General features: G+C 52.7%; 1 protein-coding gene across 2 annotated transcripts in view; it reads left to right on the top strand.

The window, feature by feature from the left end:
• Positions 1-790: 790 nt before the first annotated feature.
• CAPZB (capping actin protein of muscle Z-line subunit beta) overlaps positions 791-18,260 on the top strand; it is a 129,170-nt gene continuing 111,700 nt past the window's right edge. For both annotated transcript variants that reach the window (XM_040645871.1, XM_040645870.1), the window contains exon 1: positions 791-929. In XM_040645871.1, coding sequence (XP_040501805.1) covers positions 927-929 — 3 coding nt within the window. In that variant the 5' untranslated portion in view covers positions 791-926. The remainder of the gene's footprint in view (positions 930-18,260) is intronic.

Below are 18,260 nucleotides of genomic sequence, written 5' to 3'. Positions count from 1 at the left end.
AAAAAAAAAAAAAAAAACAACTTTGAGTCACTCTGTGGAGTGGGCAAATGGGCTGGTTCTCTGTAGCACATCTCGCAAACGCCTAGCATTTACTAATCCAGTTTTCTCATCTCTACCTGCGCGGTCCACACAGCTATCCTGCAGCAGGTAGTCTGGGAGCATCTTCCTGTGTTGTGCACCTCTGCTTTCTCTCGGTGCCTCGAACAGGACCTGGTATATAGTGGGTGCTCAGTGAGGGAGTGGTGTGGCCCGAGACTCCTTTTTTAGAGATCGGGCTCAGGTGCAGCGACTTGCTCCCGGTTCCCCACGTAGCGCCGGGGACCCCCACCTTGGATTCGCGCTGCCGCTCTCTCCGGGATGGGCCGGCCCGGCCCGGCGGCAGCATCAGTTCCGGGTCCGCGCGGGAGAGCGCGCGTGCACCCGGCGGGGCGGGCAGGGCCTGACCCCTCCCAGCCCCAGCGCCTTCCGCGTCCCCGCCCGGGAGGTCCGCGCGCACGGTCCCTCAGCCGCCCCCGCCTCCGCAGCCCCAGCGCCCGAGGTGGGGCGTGGGTGCGGGCGGAAGCTCCCCCTCCCCGCCCAGTCCTCGCGTCCCCGGCCCGCCCGCCCACTCCGCCGGCCGCCGCGCCGCGCCCCGCCCCGCTTGCAGGCCCCGCCCTGCACTTCCCCCTTCTGCGCTCCTCCCCCCGCGCCGCGCTCCATACTTGGCGATCGCCGCGGCCCTGCGCGCTCATTGGCCGAGAGCCGGCCGCGTGGGGGCGGGCCCGGGCCCGGCCGGGGCGGGGAAGGAAGGTGGCGGCGGCCCGGCGCGGGGGGAGGGGGGCGCTGACCCGGATGTTCACTCCTGGGCACCCGGGGAAGTGGAAGCGCCGGGCCCTGCTGCGGGGGGGAGAGCCACAGACGCCGGGACCGGGACCGCCGCCGCCACCATGGTAAAGGCCCGACGTCACTCTCTCCTAGCCCCGAGGGCCCCGCGGGAGCCCGGGTCTCCTCTGCCCCCGCCACCCCCCCACAGCCCCCGGCCCGAGCAGGGTGGGTCCCCCGGGTGGGGGAGGGGCGGGGTCCCGGACCCAGGTGGACACCATCGCTGCCCAGGAGGGGGCTGCCGGCACGGGCAGCTGGGCTGGGCAGCGACCCTGCCTCCCTCTCCCAGCCCCCGCCCTTGGCTCAAGCTGGAGTCCCACTCTCCGCTTCTCGGTCAGGCGAGTCTCCCCCATAGCCCAGGCTAGACTCTCCTGGACCGGTGGTCCAGGCCAGGCACCCCCTCCGGTGACCCAGGGGTGGTCCTCCTTCCTCCTGCCCACGACCCGGGCTAGGTTCCTTTTCCCCATCCCCACGGCCGGGGTAGGCCATCGTTCCTCCCTCTAATGGCCCAGGCTGGGCTCCCCTCCCTGTGGTTCGGGTTAGGCCTCTGTCCCTCTCCGTCTCTTCTCCATGGTTTCAGTCTGGACCCCAGTCAACCCTTCCTCCAGTGGCTTCAGTCTAGATTCATTTCCTTGCTCTTCCGTGGCTTCAGCTCGAATCGTCTCTTCCCTCCTTGGCCTTAGTCTGGACCTCCCCCTCCTCCGCCCGCGGCCCTCGCTTGGACGCTAACCGCCCCCGGCCCTTCCTCAGACTTCTCAGCGCTCTTAGCGTAGCCTGCGTCAGCCCCTCTCTGTCCCGGGCTTTACCCTTCCAGGGCCCTGCTCCCTGCCCTGCCCCCGACCCAGGTGGTCCCTCCCCTCTACCCGGGGAGGACCTTTGCCGCCGGGAAGCGATGGGAACTCTCCTGCCCGGGAGGAGGGGGGGGTAGTCCCGGGGCTTTCCCTTCGCAGGTGGAGGGTTGCCTCCTTCTGGGGAGGCCGCCTGGAGCGAGCGAGTGAGGGAAGGGCGGGCACCTGTGTGCCCGGAAGGCTGGAAGGCAGCGCGGCGCTCTGCGGGCCCTTTCTGTGGCCGCTGCCTCCTTGCCGAGGGTGCGGCGCCTGCGGGGCGTCGTGCAGGGGCCTGAGTGGGAGCCGAAGGATGAGGGTGGGGGGAGCCGACAGGACAGGAATGAACGCACAATCGCCCTTGTGAGGCTGCAGCCCTTGGGGGGGCCGCTGGGCCGCGAGGCCAACATACGGCCTGGACACGATGCACCGCAGCAGGCGCAGTCTCCCTTTCCCCCTGAACTGTCAGCTCGTGAGGGTTGGAACTGCTGATTATGGAGGTGCCTCGGATCAGGTGAGCCAGGCTCAGAGCGCGACGGAGCCAGCTAGTTCCAGTCGTGGTGTTTGTTTTGATAATGATGGCAGGTGCTCTAGGTTCTCTGAGTGGCCTGAGGTTTCACCTGGGCCTCCTAAGTAAGCCTGCCCTACCTCCACTTTGAGACTTTTGCAGGGCAGGCTCAGCACCCAGATTGGAAGGGCCAGAGGGCTTCTGCCTTACACAATCAAGGAACCTTTGGAGATGGGCTGACGGAGCTGGGACCATCCACCTGCTTCCCCTGCCCAGTGCTGGCAGGTGCCTGCATGTGAACTTTGGTCCCCGACGTGTTTTGAGGATCTCAGTTTCTTGTTTAATGAAGTGATGTGGCTGTGGAACCAGAATGACTAATTGGGTGGCTAAGTTTTTTCTTGCTGCCTTCCTGTATATTGATTAACTGTGGCTTAGGCTAATGTTAGTGCTCTTGGACTTCTCCAATGTTTGTGTTGCCCGGAGGTGGCCCCGCCCCAGGCCTGTGTGGGGAAGTACTGTTCCGGCGAGGACTGTGAAAGCTGAGTGAGGTTTTATAAATTTGCTCTCAGGACAAAAGCGGGGGAACGTGGATCTGGCGGCTAGGTGGGACTGCTCAAGGCAGCATATCTGGCAGGGAGTGGCATCTTGGCTTAGCTCCCATTCTCCAAAGGTAATGGGAAATGCCCGTCATGACCCAGGAGGGGCACAGTGACATAGCATGCTTCTCACGAGTCCTGCATTTGGGTTTTATTTGGCCATTCTGAAAATTATGGAAGTGATGGAGGAAAAGGGCTAACATTTCTTGAGGACTGCTAGGTGCCTGGCACCGTGCTGAGCCGTCCACCTGTCCGAGCTCCTTTAATCGGCACAGAGCCCTTGGAGGTAGTTGCTATCCTCCTTTTACAGGTGAACAAGCTGCCGCTCAGGACCTGGAGTAATTTAAGGTGTTGTGCTTCCACCGACCAAACATCTGGCCGGCTCTAACCTCCATCCTCCCCATTGTCCCAGGCTGCTTCTGTGGAGGAAGATAGAAAGGACACTGTTTAGAAAACAGAATAATGGGGTACTCAGAGATGGCAAGGGAGCAGCAGCATTTACTGACTATTGGTTGTGTTCTGGGTCCTTTACGTAAGAGACCTCGCCTAGCAGAGCAATAGTTGGGTGGTGGTACAGGCATGTCTGGCCCCAGGCCAGGGCATGAGCTTGTTGAGGGCAGGGGTTTTTCTCTTGTGTTTTCTATGGCTGCACCCCTGGGGCCTAGAACATCACCTGGCATTGAAGGAGATGGCTTGGAGTGCTCTCTTTTGGGGTGTGTCTGTGTCGGTGAACTCAGCCACTTGGATTTGAATACCCATTCTCTCAGTAACTTGTTCTTAGTATCCCCTAGGCTTATAAGTAATTTCTGACTGCTTATTGTCAGGTTGATCCCTCACATGGATACTGTAATAATCCAGACTAGACAGTTGGACTAGGACATGAGTGGTGGTGTGGGGTTGTATAATAGGTAAATGAATTAAGGCCACTGTGGTTTTTATTTTCAGTAGGTTTGATGGTAGGAAGACAGCTAGCTCTCCGTTATCCGTGGAGGGAAAAAGCAGTTTGAGAATCTGAAATTCACTGGACTTTGGAGTAAATTCCATGATTTTTGTTGGCATCAGTTAAGTGCACAGGCAAATGAAATTTATTTCCGTGCATTCCCTTAGTAGGTAACAGTGTTACCGCTGTTAGCTCTTTATGGTTTCAGAGCACTTTTCCTTACACAGCTGTAGCTTCTAACTCAGGAATGATTGTTCTAACTTACCAGTTCTGATTCCAGTGCCAGCTGATGGGGCCATAGCAGTGAAAGGACAGGCAGAGCCCCCTCATGAGTTGTCCCTCCAGCTCACAGATGGTTTCGCCCGACAGGCTGATCGGAGAGGCCTGTCACATTGTTGCAAGGTGAAACAATATAGCTGACGCTAATGTGTCTTGGCTGGGCTTCTGGTGTGGATGAGACACCGTTCAGCCCAGACCCTACACTACATACAGTCCTGTTGATTTAAACCCAACTGGCCTCTTTGGTGGAATGCTTGAAAAAGGTAGCCAACAATTGATAGCTTGAGGTTGAGATGATAAATCAGTTTGAATTTAGATAGTTTGAAAGCAGATATTCCTATTTATAGCTCGGAAGTCCTGTGCTGCTGTCACATTCCATGGGGGAGAGAAGAGGACCGGTGACTGACAGCCCAGGGAGGTGGAACCCGGGCAGGTACATAGACCATCGAGACTCCTGCTTCCTAGGCTGGGAAATGCTTGCCAGTAGGCAAATACAGAGGCGACTTAGGGGGTACCTGAAGCTATAGAAATATGTTAATTCTGTGTATATTAAGTGTCTTTTTCGCACAGCTTTATGTGTTGAGGACACAGTGATAAGCAAGACAAGGGTCCATCCCTCACAGCTTACATTGTTGGGGGGGGATGTCACTTTTACCTACAATTTAAGGGGTAAGAGCCTTGTTTGATATGAGGGCAAGTCATTTGCATGAGATGTGGCAGGAGATTTAAGAGAGAGTGGAGGCTTGTGCCAGGTTTCACTCCCAGACCTTTGGGAGCGTGTCTGTTCTTCCCTCTGCCATAACCGTGGAAGCGAAGTGCACTGCACACCTGTTTGTCCCTTTGCACACCAGAAGCCCTCCTGCCTGGAAGTGTAACCTTGTGGTGCTGCAGAAGTCCTGCCCTCCTGACCTGGGTAGCTGCCATTGATGGAGGATCCACTGTGATCCAGAAACACGGCTTAGATGATAACCTGCTCCCCCATTTTACTTACACGGAACCTGAAGCTTGAGAGGTTGAGTGACCTGTGTGAGTGGCACGCCTGGGACTCAAAGCTGGGTCCATCTGACTCCTGTGTTGTACACTCACTCTGTGTCTTAGAAGCTGTGAGCAGCAGGGCCCGTAGTACAGGATCTGGGCCCATTGCTCTTTGCAGCACACCCCAGCAGTGAGAGTGGGGTGTGGAAGGCCAGAGGATGCCTTTGCAAGGTCGCCCACATTAGGACCAGCTGGAGCAATGCCATTTCTAAACCTAAGCTCTTGGAGAGTCGTGTTTCCCCGTAAGGAGGTGGAGATGTACGTTTTAGGGCACCAGCCCCGTGCGTGAACTCTGCCGGGGGCTTTAGCCTGCTGGATCTGTGCTTCAGCCCCGCCAGAACGGCTCAGCCTTAGGAGGGAGGCAGCACAGTATAAGCAGTTAGGACGTAGAGCCAGACTGCCTTGGGATAATAACAGGACCTCCTCGTAAGGCTTGTTTTGAGGATTAAATGAGGTAATACATGTCAAGTCCTTCCAGCCTATCTAGCACATAATTATATATGTACTCACTGTTATCATCATCATCACCATATTACAGATGAGGTTCGAAGGGGTGTGTGGTGAGTCCCTCTGTAGCTGTTAAGTGGGAACTGGGTTTTCTGACTTCAGAGAGAGACTCCTTTCCTTCACTCCTGACTGCCTGCTGGAGTTTGCTTGGCTTTGGGCTGTGCCTTGAATGAAGAGCTTCCCTAATAGAGCCCGAGGCTCTACTTCACCGCCCCCCCCCCCAAAAAAGGCTCCCTGTACACGGGACACCGCGTGTTGTCACAGCCTGATGCTGTCTGTCTTTGGTTTGGATGCCTTGTCTGTGCCTGGTGGAGCCCCTTACGAACTGAGTCTTGGCCTCTTCCCAGGCTGGAAGAAGAGGGTCAGGACTGGGGACAGAGCATGTGAGCTTGGTCTGTTTGGTTCCCGCTAAGCACCCCACACCTTGCACTGGTCGCCTGGCGCTTGGTAGGTGCTTCGTCAACGCCAAGTGACTGCGTGGTGAGAGCTGAGAGCGGTTGCCCTTTGCTTGCTGCCTGCTCCGCGGAACATGGGCTTTGGAGCTGGGCGCGTGTGGGTTGGAGTCCTGCATCTGTCGCTCAGCGTGTGAGCTGAGGTGGGGGTTCTCATCTCCCTTGGCCTCAGTGTCTTGATCTTGTCTATCCTCATGAGGATAACATTTTTCAGTGATACCGGGAGAAAGATGGGGAAAATTGTAATGTACTTAATCCAGTGCTTGGCACACAGTAGATAGTAGCTATGATTATTATTCGTCTCATTCTGCGTACTGGAGAGCAAGGGACACAAATAGAAGCCATAATCCCTGTCCTCTAATCCAGAAAGGGACACAGGATGCATCCAAAAAGTTGAGTGCAGCAGGAAGGACATACTGTAGAAAAGGCTTCATTAGCATGGGGAACGTGTCTGCTTGGCCTGCGTTCCACTTCCTCCAGGAAGCCCTGCAGACCACTTCAGCCCACAGGCAGCTTGGGTGGGGGCTGGGTGTGAAGCCCTGGGAGACCTTGCCGAGGCAGAAGGACAGGGTGGGGTGTGCAGTCAAGGAGAGGCCATTCTAGGCCCTGCCTGGAACAAAAGCAAAGTTCAGGGGTACGGTCAGCCTTGTGAGTTTGGAGCCCAGCCACAGAGTAGACAGAGCGCGTGGGGGTACCTCAGTCCCGGGAGTCCGTTGGGGAGCACCGGAGTTGCTAAGCTAAGGAGTTTGCATTTGATCTGGGACAGTGTGGAGCCAGTTAAATATTTGACGGGGCAGGTAGAAATTTGAGGAGGCTGGCGGAGTTGTGGTATTTCAGGAAGCGTCATCTGGCTGTGGTGTGCACAGAGGCCCCAAGAGGTGAGAGGTGGGAGGGAGGCATCCGCCAGCACCGGCCTGTGGGGTTAGGGGGGTCCCAGCCACTGTGAGGCCATGGGTACGAACAAGAACACGTGGTTGAAAAAGATAAAGATAGGAAAGCAGAGTGAGATGCCATGATTTACCTGCTCTGGGGCTGAGGGGGACGCTTCTGCCTCCAGAGCTCCCTGGTTAGGCATTCTGATAGGATGCTTTATCATTGATGCAACTGCTGTTTCTGGTCGGTTTCAATCCTAGATGGTAGTGTCTGCAAAGCCTTGATATCCTAACAGCCGCGCAGGGATTTTAGTGTGGTTAGCCCGGCAGTCCGTCTGTATCAGTGGGTGGCACCCAGTTCTGCTCCGAGTACGCGGCCTTCGGCTCTGGGCAAACCACCGCCTAAGACTGCCCGTCGGCCAAGGCGGGTGGAGGCTCTGCGTGGTGGCTGGAATGAGATCAGGAGCTAGCTTTTATTGACTACTTTTTAGTACCCAGAGCAGTCCTTTGAGGCAGGTTCTCGCGTTAACCCAGGCGCAGGCGAGCGAGAACTTAGGCCTGCCTCCGTAGTCTGACCCCAGAGCCCTTGCTCTGGACCCTTGGTGCGCTGCCTCTAGGGTTTTTTTTTTTTTTTTTTTTTTTTCCATCCAGCCGTTCTTTCCATGGATGCTCCCAGAGGCATCAGACCTAGTAGAGTATGAGTTTTACGTGGAGGACTCAGATGGAGACAGGGAAATCTAAGATTCTGACGGCCTGGGGCACAGGTGCAGACCCAGTGTGGTGGAAGTCCACAGCAGAAGGGCGTAAGCTTAAGGGAGCCACTCGCTTTCCCTTCTCTCTTCCTCCTCCTGGTCGCACCCCACGTCTTCCTGACATGTCTGGAAACCTGTGGAAGGAAGCCTTCCTCTGCAACTTTCTAGTGATAAGTCTCCAGTCCAGTAGCCCTGTTTCTTCCAAGACAGCAGCCTCAGTGGCTACCGTCGACCTGCCCCAGACGGGTTATTGTGAGGTTGGAGTGAGTGTGTGTGTGGCAAATGCAGCAGGAGTGTTGGCCATGACCTATTATTTTGTGAATCTGGGTGCTTGCTAGGTGGTGGCTTACAGAACCTCCCAGCCAGCCTGGAAGGCAAGTGTAGCCCCCCGTTCTGCTGAGAGCCCAGGGAGTAGAGTCCCCTGATAACGCCTGGCAGTCTTCAGGGCTTGCAGCCGGGTGTTTCTGGCCACGAGGATCTTACCACAGTGCAGACTGCCCCCGGCTCAGCCCCTGAACGTTCCCACCCACTGCTTGAACTGCTTGCGAAGGCTTCCTGTTCCAGTGCTGAACTCCTCGGGGGCCCTTCGAGCCAAGTCCTGCTCAGGGACGGTTGTGTTAGTATTATCTGGGCTTACTGTCACAGAGGCTTCGCTAAGATTCAGGCAGAGGACTCATTCAACATTTACCATGTGAAATATCTGTAATTTAAAATATTCAGGTTATGAAAAGATGCTTTTTCACGTACTCTTTCTGTGGGGCTGCGTAGCAAGCAGCCCCCCTGTGGAATTGTGTGTTTTCTGGTGGTACCAAATGCCCTCCTCCTTATCTGTGGCCGTGGTCAGTGGATGGAGGGGAGGGTTCGAGGTCGGCTCGCTCACACTGATGTTGCTACACAAGGTTCTCCACGGTGAGGCTTTGGCCCTGAAGGGGTATGTCTGATTTCACAGGAACGGGCTTCCTGCAGATGTAGTTTTGTGCCAGGAAACTGGAAGGGGGAGCCTTGATCCACCACACCCTCCTGGTGAAAAATCTGATTTTAGGCACTGTGGCCACGGAAGGCCCCTTGAATTCCTCTCTGTCTCATCTCTGGCTTTGATTTTTTTTTTTTTTTAAGATTTTATTTTTAAGTAATCTCTACACCCAATGTGGGGCTTGAACTTACAACCCCGAGATCTAGAGTCGCATGCTCCACCGACTGAGCTGGCTTTGTTTTTATCAGTCCTTTCCTTCTGTGCTGAGCGCAGCTTGTCTCCTCACCCCCGCCCCAGGCAGCAGATAGTCGCTGGGGCTCCATGTGGACCCATCACTGAGGAATGCACATCCCCCCACAGCAGGGGTTGGACTTGGCCCCTGTATGTGCTTTGGTCCTTGAGAATGTCCAACACAGCCTGTCCTTGCTTCCTTGCGTATCCTCCTGACAGCTCCTGTGTTCAGTCTCTTTCAGCCGAAGGGGGTGTGGACCTCTGGTCGCCCTGAGATTTGAGTCCTCCGCCTTGGTCTTCAGGAGTGTCCTTGGGCAGCGGGAATTGGAGGTGCCCGAGTTCGCAGTCTTCATCCCTTGGGTTATCAAGTGTTCCCTCCTGGGTTCTTCCTGAGTCTGGAAAGTGCCTGCCTTCTGCCGCTGTCTCTGCTGGATGCATACAGTCACCACCTTTAATTCTCTCAACCCGAACCCATGAGATGGTTTCCTCATTGCACAGATGAGGAAACTGAAGCTCTGAAAGGGTTACGAGCTTGCGGAAGGGCCCCCACCAGTTAGTGGCAGAGGTAACGTCCCGATGCGGGCCCTTCCCACTCCAAAGTGCGTGCTTAATGAATTCTAGAGTGGTCGGTAGGTCTTAGCCTGCCATCAGTAGGGTCGCGTCTTGGCATTTGGGGTAGGTCAGTGGTTCTTTGCGCATATCCTGGTGATTGTGACAGCCTCCCGCTGACCGCTGCTGGTGGAACAAAACCTTGCAGGATTTCCTTGGTGTTTTCCTGTGGAGCCCCGGCCCAGCCCTGGGCGCCGCACACAGTGGCAGCTTGCAGGGCCTCTGAGGGGAAAGAACGTAGTGGCCCATTTCAATAGTTATTTGACCTTGCAGCTTCAGTGGGTGGCCGTCACGAAGCCCCAAGTTGTTTCTTATCCTTAGGAAGGAAGATGAACGATAAGTGCCCCTTCGGAGTGTGAATGCGATCTCAGCGTTCTGCTGTCCCTGGCACGCGGGCCATTGCTCCGGGGTGTTTGTTGAGTGGATGAATGTCTAGTAGGCCCTTAGTAAATGTGAGTGCCCCTCCCGCTTCCCAGTGTGAGACTCTCTGGCCACGCGGAGTTAGTGTTGGGCTCCTGCTTGTCAGTGTCACTGTAGGTAGAGGTGATGAGAGCGGAAGGAGCCGAGCAAGGCCCGCCTCCGAGATCAGGTCAGTGCGCCCTTCAGCTCTCCAGGCTGCCCTGGCATTGAAGGTTGTCTGGAGGTTGGCTGGAGGGCATGGTGGGAACCGTGATCCTAATGGCTCTGACCTTCGCTGGCGGCTCAGCACGTGGTGGGCGCTGAGCACTTGCCGCAGAGTCACACGACTGGCCTGGAGTTCCGGAATGATCCCAGGCAGTCAGGGTTCCCGAGTGCGGGGTGGTGAAGGGCAGGGTCTGGAGCCCGAGTTCTGATCCAAGCCTGCAGACTTGGGCAGCTCCCTTTCCTCCCTGCCTCAGTTTCCTTGTCTGTGAAATGGTAAGAATGAAAGCATTTCTGATGGATTTTACGAGGGTTAAATGAGTTAATACATGTGAAGCCCCACACGATAACATTATGGCTATTATTAAAGTAGTAACAAGATGGTGGTGTTATCAGTAACGTGGACTCTTCACGGGCTTTTAGAGCCAGAAGAGACATCAAAGTGGAAACTCTCTTTGCTTTGTGTTGGAAGGAGTGTAGACTTTGTGTCTCGGCTTATCTGGCAGGGAAGTGTTCCTTCTCCCATAGCTCACTGGAAACTCTTGTCAGTTACGGGCCTTGCCCTGACGCATCTGACTATCTGTGAACAAGTTGTTTGAAATGGCGCTTTTGTTCCAGGTGATAATAAAAGTCACTCTTCTGGAAAATGGCTGCGTTTTGTTTTGTTTTGTATTGTCTTATGGCACGAGTGGCTAACCCTGGAGTGCTGGTCACATTTGGTATCCAGGGCCTCGAGGGGAGCGGGGCATGGTGCTAATGGTGATGCTTGTCATTCCTACCCCCCAGCACCCGGCTCCCCCCCCCCCCACTGTGGTTATTTTCTGAGCCATTTTCTTCTCTTCTGAAGACGGCAGGGGTTCATGGGTGCTCCGAGCTTCTGCCAACCAAGGCCGCATTTGTGAGCTGCCACAGGCCTGCAAGACCTCACTGCCTCAGGGGCTGAATGTTTTAAGGGCAAGTGTTGATTTTAAGGTAGAGTGTTGGGGTTGAGGGAGAAAGGAGGCAAGATAAAAGAAAATGGGCGAGAAAACACTTGTTGGAAGGCAGCCTGGTAAGGTATGGTGGAAGGAGACTCCTGGCTCTGATTTCTGCTGTGGCTCTGAACTATGTGAGCTTCACCTAGTCACTTCATCGCTCTGAGCCTCAATTTCCTGATCTGTAAAATGGACATAAGAGCTGCCTCTTCGCAGGGTAGCTAGAGGATTAAGTAAGAGCAGTGTACATGAATACTGTAGCTCCGGCCGCCTGTGTAAGCATTTAACACAGTACTGTCTATAGGAACGTCATCGTTCATCATTAGCACCATTCCGTGGGGAAGAGAATTGGATCTAAAAATCCCTGTATTGAGGAATACCATCCATCTAAAAAGCAGTTGTAACGATCACACTGAGGGGAGGCCTTGACTTTCCGGCTGCCAGGGGCCTTGCTCTTGGACCGGACAGGCCTCTGCTCATCGGCTTAGAGGATTTATCATGCAGCGGACTTGTACTGGGCCAGCCCATGTGCTGAGCACTGTGGATACCATCTCATGTAATCTATACCATAGCCCCATTTTGATCGTGGCCCCCAAAATGCTTTGCAGATGTGGAAATAGGAGGCCTAAGAAAAGAGATGTCTTGTACAAGGTCACACAGCCAGTAAGGAGCAGAGGTGGCCTTTAAACTTGGTCTTCTGGGGCGCCTGGGTGGCTCAGTCGTTAAGCGTCTGCCTTCGGCTCAGGGCGTGATCCCAGCATTCTGGGATCGAGCCCCACATCAGGCTTCTCTGCTGGGAGCCTGCTTCTTCCTCTCCTACTCCCCCTGCTTAGCTCTCTCTCACTGGCTGTCTCTCTCACTGGCTGACTCTGTGTCAAATAAATAAATAAATAAAATCTTTAAAAAAATAAAAAATAAATAAACTTGGTCTTCTGATTCCAGCTTCCAGCCGTCAGTACTCAGGGAAGGATGTTGTTTTTACATACAGAGGGAAGTCTTTATGTTGATCGTTTTAACCAATGTTCTTTAGTGCTTTTGTACATTTTGCAACTCTAAGCCAACTGTGTGTTAGATGGCTGCCCCTGGTTCTGCTTTGAGGACTTGGAGCGCTTCTTAAGATGCTACAAGAATGAGGGGCACCCGGGTGGCTTAGTCAGTTAAGCCTCTGCCTGCGGCTCAGGTCATGAATCCTGGGTCCTGGGGTCAAGCCCTGCGTTGGGCTCCCTACTCAGCGGGGAGCTGCTTCTCCCTCTTCCTCTGCTCGTGCTTGCACGCGGTCTCTGTCTCTCTGTCTCTCTCTCCCTCTCTCCCTGTCTCTCAAAGAAAGAAAGAAAATCTTTAAAAAAACAAAAAACTAAGGAATGAGCATGGAGTGGTTGTGGTTCTTCATTTAAAAGGGAGCCTTGTTTCCCACATAGTAACTGCTAACCTGTAGTCAGGGTTTGGAATCACTTTTGAGACCCTGAGCGCCCTATAGTCTTTCTTTCTGCCTGTCTCCTCTGTTTTGTGTACATCCAGGTGGACTCTGAAATAATGCAGTATGGGGATATAATAGCTGTTAGATATACGTATGACCAAGCTAGCATTTGAATTCGGGAACAACGTACTCCGTACCCTGGCTGTGTTACACCTGCCGCGAGGGCCGGAGATGAGCAGAGAGGCTGTTGTCGTCTGCTTACCAATAGAACCGATGGAATTAGTCCAACTCCAAGAGGTAAAAGATACTGAAAGAGGTTCTTGGCTTCAGAGAGCTGAGAGCGCTAGGCTGTGGATGGCAGCACCTGTCTGCAGGATGGGCAGGGTCTCCGTGGCCTCCGCTCGTGGTAGCCTCTATTCCTTTTTGTCTTATTTTGCGTTAGGTGATATGCCTGACAATGGGTCTAGTCTTCATGTTTTCTCAACAACCTTGATTTCTTCCTTCTTCCTTTAAATCGCTTTCTCCAGAAGTGATCACCCAGCTGTGCGGTGGAATCCCCTTGTCCTGTTGCCTCCCGTAAAACTGGTGCCATAAGGCTGTAAGGCTTTCTCTCCTCTTGGCCACAGACTGTGTGGTTTCTGAGCTTTCTGAATTCCAGATGGAGAGCACACGGGAGCATCCTGGGAATTTTCCCCAGGATCCTGCTTTTATTTTGATTCTGCAGTGTCTGTTTGGTACATATTGATTGTTGGGGAGGCATTTCTTGAAATAACAAGCAAGAACCGGTTGCCATGGTCCCCAGGGAAGGGCCCTCCCATCATGTGACTCATTGGCAGAACATGGACACATAAATAGAGTGTTGGACCTCCATATGATGAGCTCAGAGTACCTTGTGAGCCATTGAATTAACTGATAAAATTCCAGGAATTGAATTCCGTAACATGCCGGAATCTCTCAGGAAAGGAAAGAAACGATTTCCAAGCCTCAGGTGATGGGCTGTGTGTTGTAACAAGTACAGGCAGACTCTGAGTCAGCTGAAGCGTTCAGCAGGCCCTCAGAGTCCATAAGGAAGGCACTAGCATCTGCTACCTAGTTTACTTAGCACTTAACATGCGTTACCCTCTTTAGTTCCCAGATTTCTCCTAAGCATGGCATCCTGTGAATTTAGGACTTTATGTAAATCATATTTACGGAAAGTTAGAGACTTCATGTGAATTGCTAATAAATGACAGAGCCGGTATTTGAACCTGGCTGCTCTGACTTTAAAGCCTTTGCACGTAACCTCTGCCGTCGTGGAATTTTGCTGCTCATACAGGGCTTGAGGCTTGCCCAGATCCTACAGTAAACCACTAGTGCAATTGGGACGAGAGTCCTGCGTCTGACATGCTGGAATGTGGACTCTACCAGTAGGCTCTTGTCTTTTCTGCTGCAAAAACTTCACATTTGGAAACTCATCTTTGACCTTGCTCCTCCAGTGATTCGTGCAAAGATCCCACTTTCCAACATGACACTGTGAGAGAGCTTCATGGCAGTAGGGTAGACCAGCCCACAAAGCCAGCGCCCTTTGGACTAACACCTGGGTCCCTTTGATGTTTAGCTCCTACTTTGTTGCCATGTCGTAAGGGACCATGACTGCAGTAGCCAGGCTTGGGGCGGGGGTGGGGGGGGATGTCCAACAGTTGGTTGAAAAATGGTGGTACAGCAGCATAATGGTATATAATACAGCCATTAAAATGTGTGTGGGGATGTTTGGGTGGCTCAGGCCATTGGGTGTCTGGCTCTTGATCTCAGGTCAGGTCTTGATCTCAAGGTCATGAGTTAGGGCTCCATGTTGGGCTCCACACTAGGTGTGGAGCCTACTTAAAAAAAATGTGATAGTGTTGAGTAAAGCAAAGCACTGAATCGGTCTGTTCTGTCTGCCTAGCTCTCTAGAATGTTCACGTTAGAATTACCTACCTCCTTGGGGTTGTGAGGATTCAGTGAATGACTGGTTTGAGGGCCTTTACTGTACTATGTTAGTTGCTGTGAATAGTGATTATTTATCTGTATACACACATACGTATGTATGTTTTCCGCTCCTTAGAGTCACTTCCTTACAGTAAATCCTCCAGAGTGGGTTGTAGGGCTAAGGAGGAGGACAAGCGTTTTTCTCCCCACCCATTCTTCCTGTCACTTGGCCCTCCCAAGTGCTATCCCCACAGCCCCTAGCTGCAGGCTGCCCTCTGGGCGCTCAGAACTGACTCGTCGTCCTCCCTGCCTCACCAGCTTCAATTCCTCAGCCTGGCTTCCCGTTCTGGCTAAGCAGAGAGAGCTGCTTGCCTTCCTGCAGAAATGTCCTATCTAGGGTTAACCTCCCTGGATTTTGCTGCGTCCGTCTCCATATTTGATCCGTTAATTAATTTTTCTTTAAATTGCCTCTTTTTTTCCTTTCTTTCTTTTTTTACCTGAAGTTATTTAAGAGGGAAACTGTCGTTACCATAAATGGAAAACCAGTATCCGATGCCCCAAGTAGGAGGTATACATGGAAGTAGACTCTAACTTCTGATAAAAGAGGTGCTTACCTGTGGACCACCTAAAATTGGTGGCTGCCAGAGTCTGGCTGTTTTCTGCCTCTGGGCCTCCGCTTGCAGCATCCCCCACCCCCCCTTGCCTTCCTCCTTCTTCCAGTCCATCCCTCTTACCCTCCGGGGCCTGGCTCTGTCCCCTCTTGGCCACCCAGCCTTTTCTGACTACCACAGTCATCCTGTCTGCACACCCATTCATCCGTCCGTGCAGGAGTTTAACAATGCTCTGTGCTCTGCTTGGAGGTGGGCATCATTAAGGTACCTTCCGTATCTACACGGAGACCATTCAGAGAAGGGGCACAGTCTCTCAAAAGAACCTATTGAGTGGAAGATAATCATTGTGTAAGGGGGTGTGTGCACGTGCAGTGAAGAGAGTGTCTCGGGGGGAGCACCACAGGGGTCTAGGGAGAAGCTTTTGCTGGAATGGAGATGAAAGGACTGATTTGCCAGGAGGACAAGTGGCGGGGACACAGCAGGCAGAGAGAACAGTGTGTGCAGGAGAACGTGGCATGTTCAGAGGAACTGGCAATAATTTAGTCGTTGGAGCCAGAAGCATATGGGTGGGAGGGTTTGATGCCACCTGGCAGGGGTCACTCGTGAAGGAGGCTCCAGTTTCACCCTTGTCCATTTCTGTGCCCTCTCCATACCCTGACCTGACTTACAACACGACATTGCCCTGTGTGGTTTACCAATAGTCTTTCCACCCTTGAGTAGAATTTGCTGGCGGTTCATTGCCCATCCCCCTCACCCATCATTATTAGCTGAGTGCCTCCTGTGCTCTGTGCCAAAAGGGGACTCCGCCTTAAAGAGCTCTCAGCCTGGTGGGGGAGACACATGGCCATCTAGTTGGGCATGAACACCAGTGGCAGGAGCCCTGGGAAGTTTCCTGAACCCGTTCAGGGATCCCTTTGGAATGTGACAGTATTATTTTTTAAAGTTCATAGTGTTTTTCCTTGTATTACGGAAGTAATGTGTTCATTATAGAAAAGTTGGGAAATACAGAAAGGAAGGGAAAAAGGTGGCCTGCTAGCAGCTCCGGTTAGCCTTTGGTGTTTTGCCTCAGTGTCTTTGTCTCTGCATGATTTTTAAAGGTTTCTCATGTATTGCATTCATACTTCTGTGTTATTTATAGGTCATGCTGTTTTTTCAATAATTTGCTTGTTATAAAAATGTCATGAACGTTTTAGATGATAAATATTTCAACTGGTTAAGACTGTCATTTGCTTAACCATTCCCCTATTGTTGGATAAGTAGGGGTTAATTTTTCCTTAATGTTGAGCTGCAGTGAGGGTCTTCATGCAGGACTTTTTTTTTGGCCCTCCTTATTTGCTTACTGCATGCTATGACTTTGTTCCTGTTGGCGTGTCGGAGGTTGGAACGCTCTCCTTGGCCCTGTGATTGTATCTTGAGGTATGAACTCTCCCTTCGCGTGATTGTGTCCTGAGGTATGAAGTCTCTCCTTGCCCTTGTGATTATGTCCTGAGGTTTGAGCCCTCTTCCTACCTACGTACATACAGTCTGTTGCCGTTGCTTGCAGTTGTCATTCTGTGAAGTCACCATGAACAGTGCATTAGCAAATCCTGAACCATTGCCCCGGGAGAAATGCAGGCCGCAGTTCCTGGGATCCTCTGGTCGCAACATTTTCGTCATCTGATCAGTGCATAACCGGAAAGACAGATACTGCGTGGTATCACTTAAATGTGTCATCTAAACGAATAGAAGTGAAACTTAGTCGAACAGTGTTTGCCAGGGGCTGGGGCCGGGCGGAAATAGAGTTTAGTAAAAGGGCACAAACTTTCAGCTACAAGAGGGATGAGGTCTGCGGATCTAATGTGAAACAAAAGAAAAGAAACTTGTTCTACGTGTGTTTCTAGTTAAGGACACTTTTTTTTTTTTTAAGATTTTATTTATTTATTTGACACACACAGAAAGCACACAAGCAGAGGGGAGGGACAGAGGGAGAGGGAGAAGCAGACTCCCCACTGAGGAGAGAGCCCCACGCGGGGCTCAATCCCAGGACTCTGGGATCATGACCTGAGCCGAAAGCAGACACTTCACAGACTGAGCCACCCAGGCGCCCCAAGGACGCCTTTGGATACAGTTGGTTCATTGATGTTGCAGTGACGACCAGCAGCTTGATAGCTCACGTCTGGGTGAAGCCCCTCCAGCGTACGCAGCCTCCTTGTGCTGAGGAGCACTGGACGGCACTAGGCTCGGGGGCCGTTTTTAGACAGCGACATCAACAAAGAGCAGAGAACTGTGGGAAAGGTGACACAAAAGAGACCACGAGAGGGACTCCAGCTGACGGTGCAAGAGCTGAAACCGGGAGGCAGAGTGTTGCCTCGTTCTGCCATAGATGGAGCGCGTTGGGCAGCCCAGAGTTTTGCCATTCTGTGCATGTCTGGGAGTGACTGGAGGTGCCATGAGTAGTAACTTGGGAGTTACAGGTAAACTTCAGTGAGTAGGTGAATTTGCAAACTGGAATCCGCAGATAGCGAGAACCAGCTGTACGCACAAAATGTCGAACAAGCCTAGTATGTGGCCGTGCCGTGTCTGCTTGGCGACATAGAGGTGGTTACAGTGATGATGTTTTACTTTATTTTTATTTTTTGAATTCAGTTGGCTAACAGAGTACATCATTAGTTTCGGATGTAGTGTTCAGTGATTCATCAGTTGCGTGTAACACCCAGTGCTCATGACATCACGTGTCCTCCTTCATGCCCAACCCCAGTGACCCCATCCCCCCACCCACCTCCCCTCCCTTCTGTAACCCTCCGTTTGTTTCCTGGTGTCAAGAGTGCCGCATGGTTTGTCTCCCTCTCTGATTTATTCCCATTCAGTTTTCCCTCCCTTCCCCTATGATCCTCTGTGCTATTTATCTTCCACATATGAGTGAAACCGTATGATAAAGTGATGATGTTTTAAAAACAAGATTTTAGGGTTGCCTGGGTGGCTCAGTCAGTTAAGCGTCTGACTCTGATTTTGGCTCAGGTCATGATCTCAGGGTTGTGGGACCGAGCCCCACATCGGGCTCCATGCTCAGCGCAGCGTCTGCTTGGATTCTTTCTCCCTCTCCCTCTGCCCCTCCCCACTGCACTCATGTGCACGCTCTCTCTCTCTCAAATCTTTAAGAAAAATTAAAAATAAGATTTTAATAGAATTCTTCCACAAATTTTGATTTTTGTTGTTGGGAGGGGAGTTGTGGCGGAAAGCATACTTCCCGCAAGTATTAGATACATACTTTT

This window comes from Ursus maritimus, unplaced genomic scaffold (assembly GCF_017311325.1).
Source record: "Ursus maritimus isolate PB19 unplaced genomic scaffold, ASM1731132v1 scaffold_32, whole genome shotgun sequence".
NCBI lineage: Eukaryota > Metazoa > Chordata > Mammalia > Carnivora > Ursidae > Ursus > Ursus maritimus.
The sequence above is the reverse complement of the archived record's forward strand: the minus strand, read 5'-3'. Positions and strand labels throughout refer to the sequence as shown.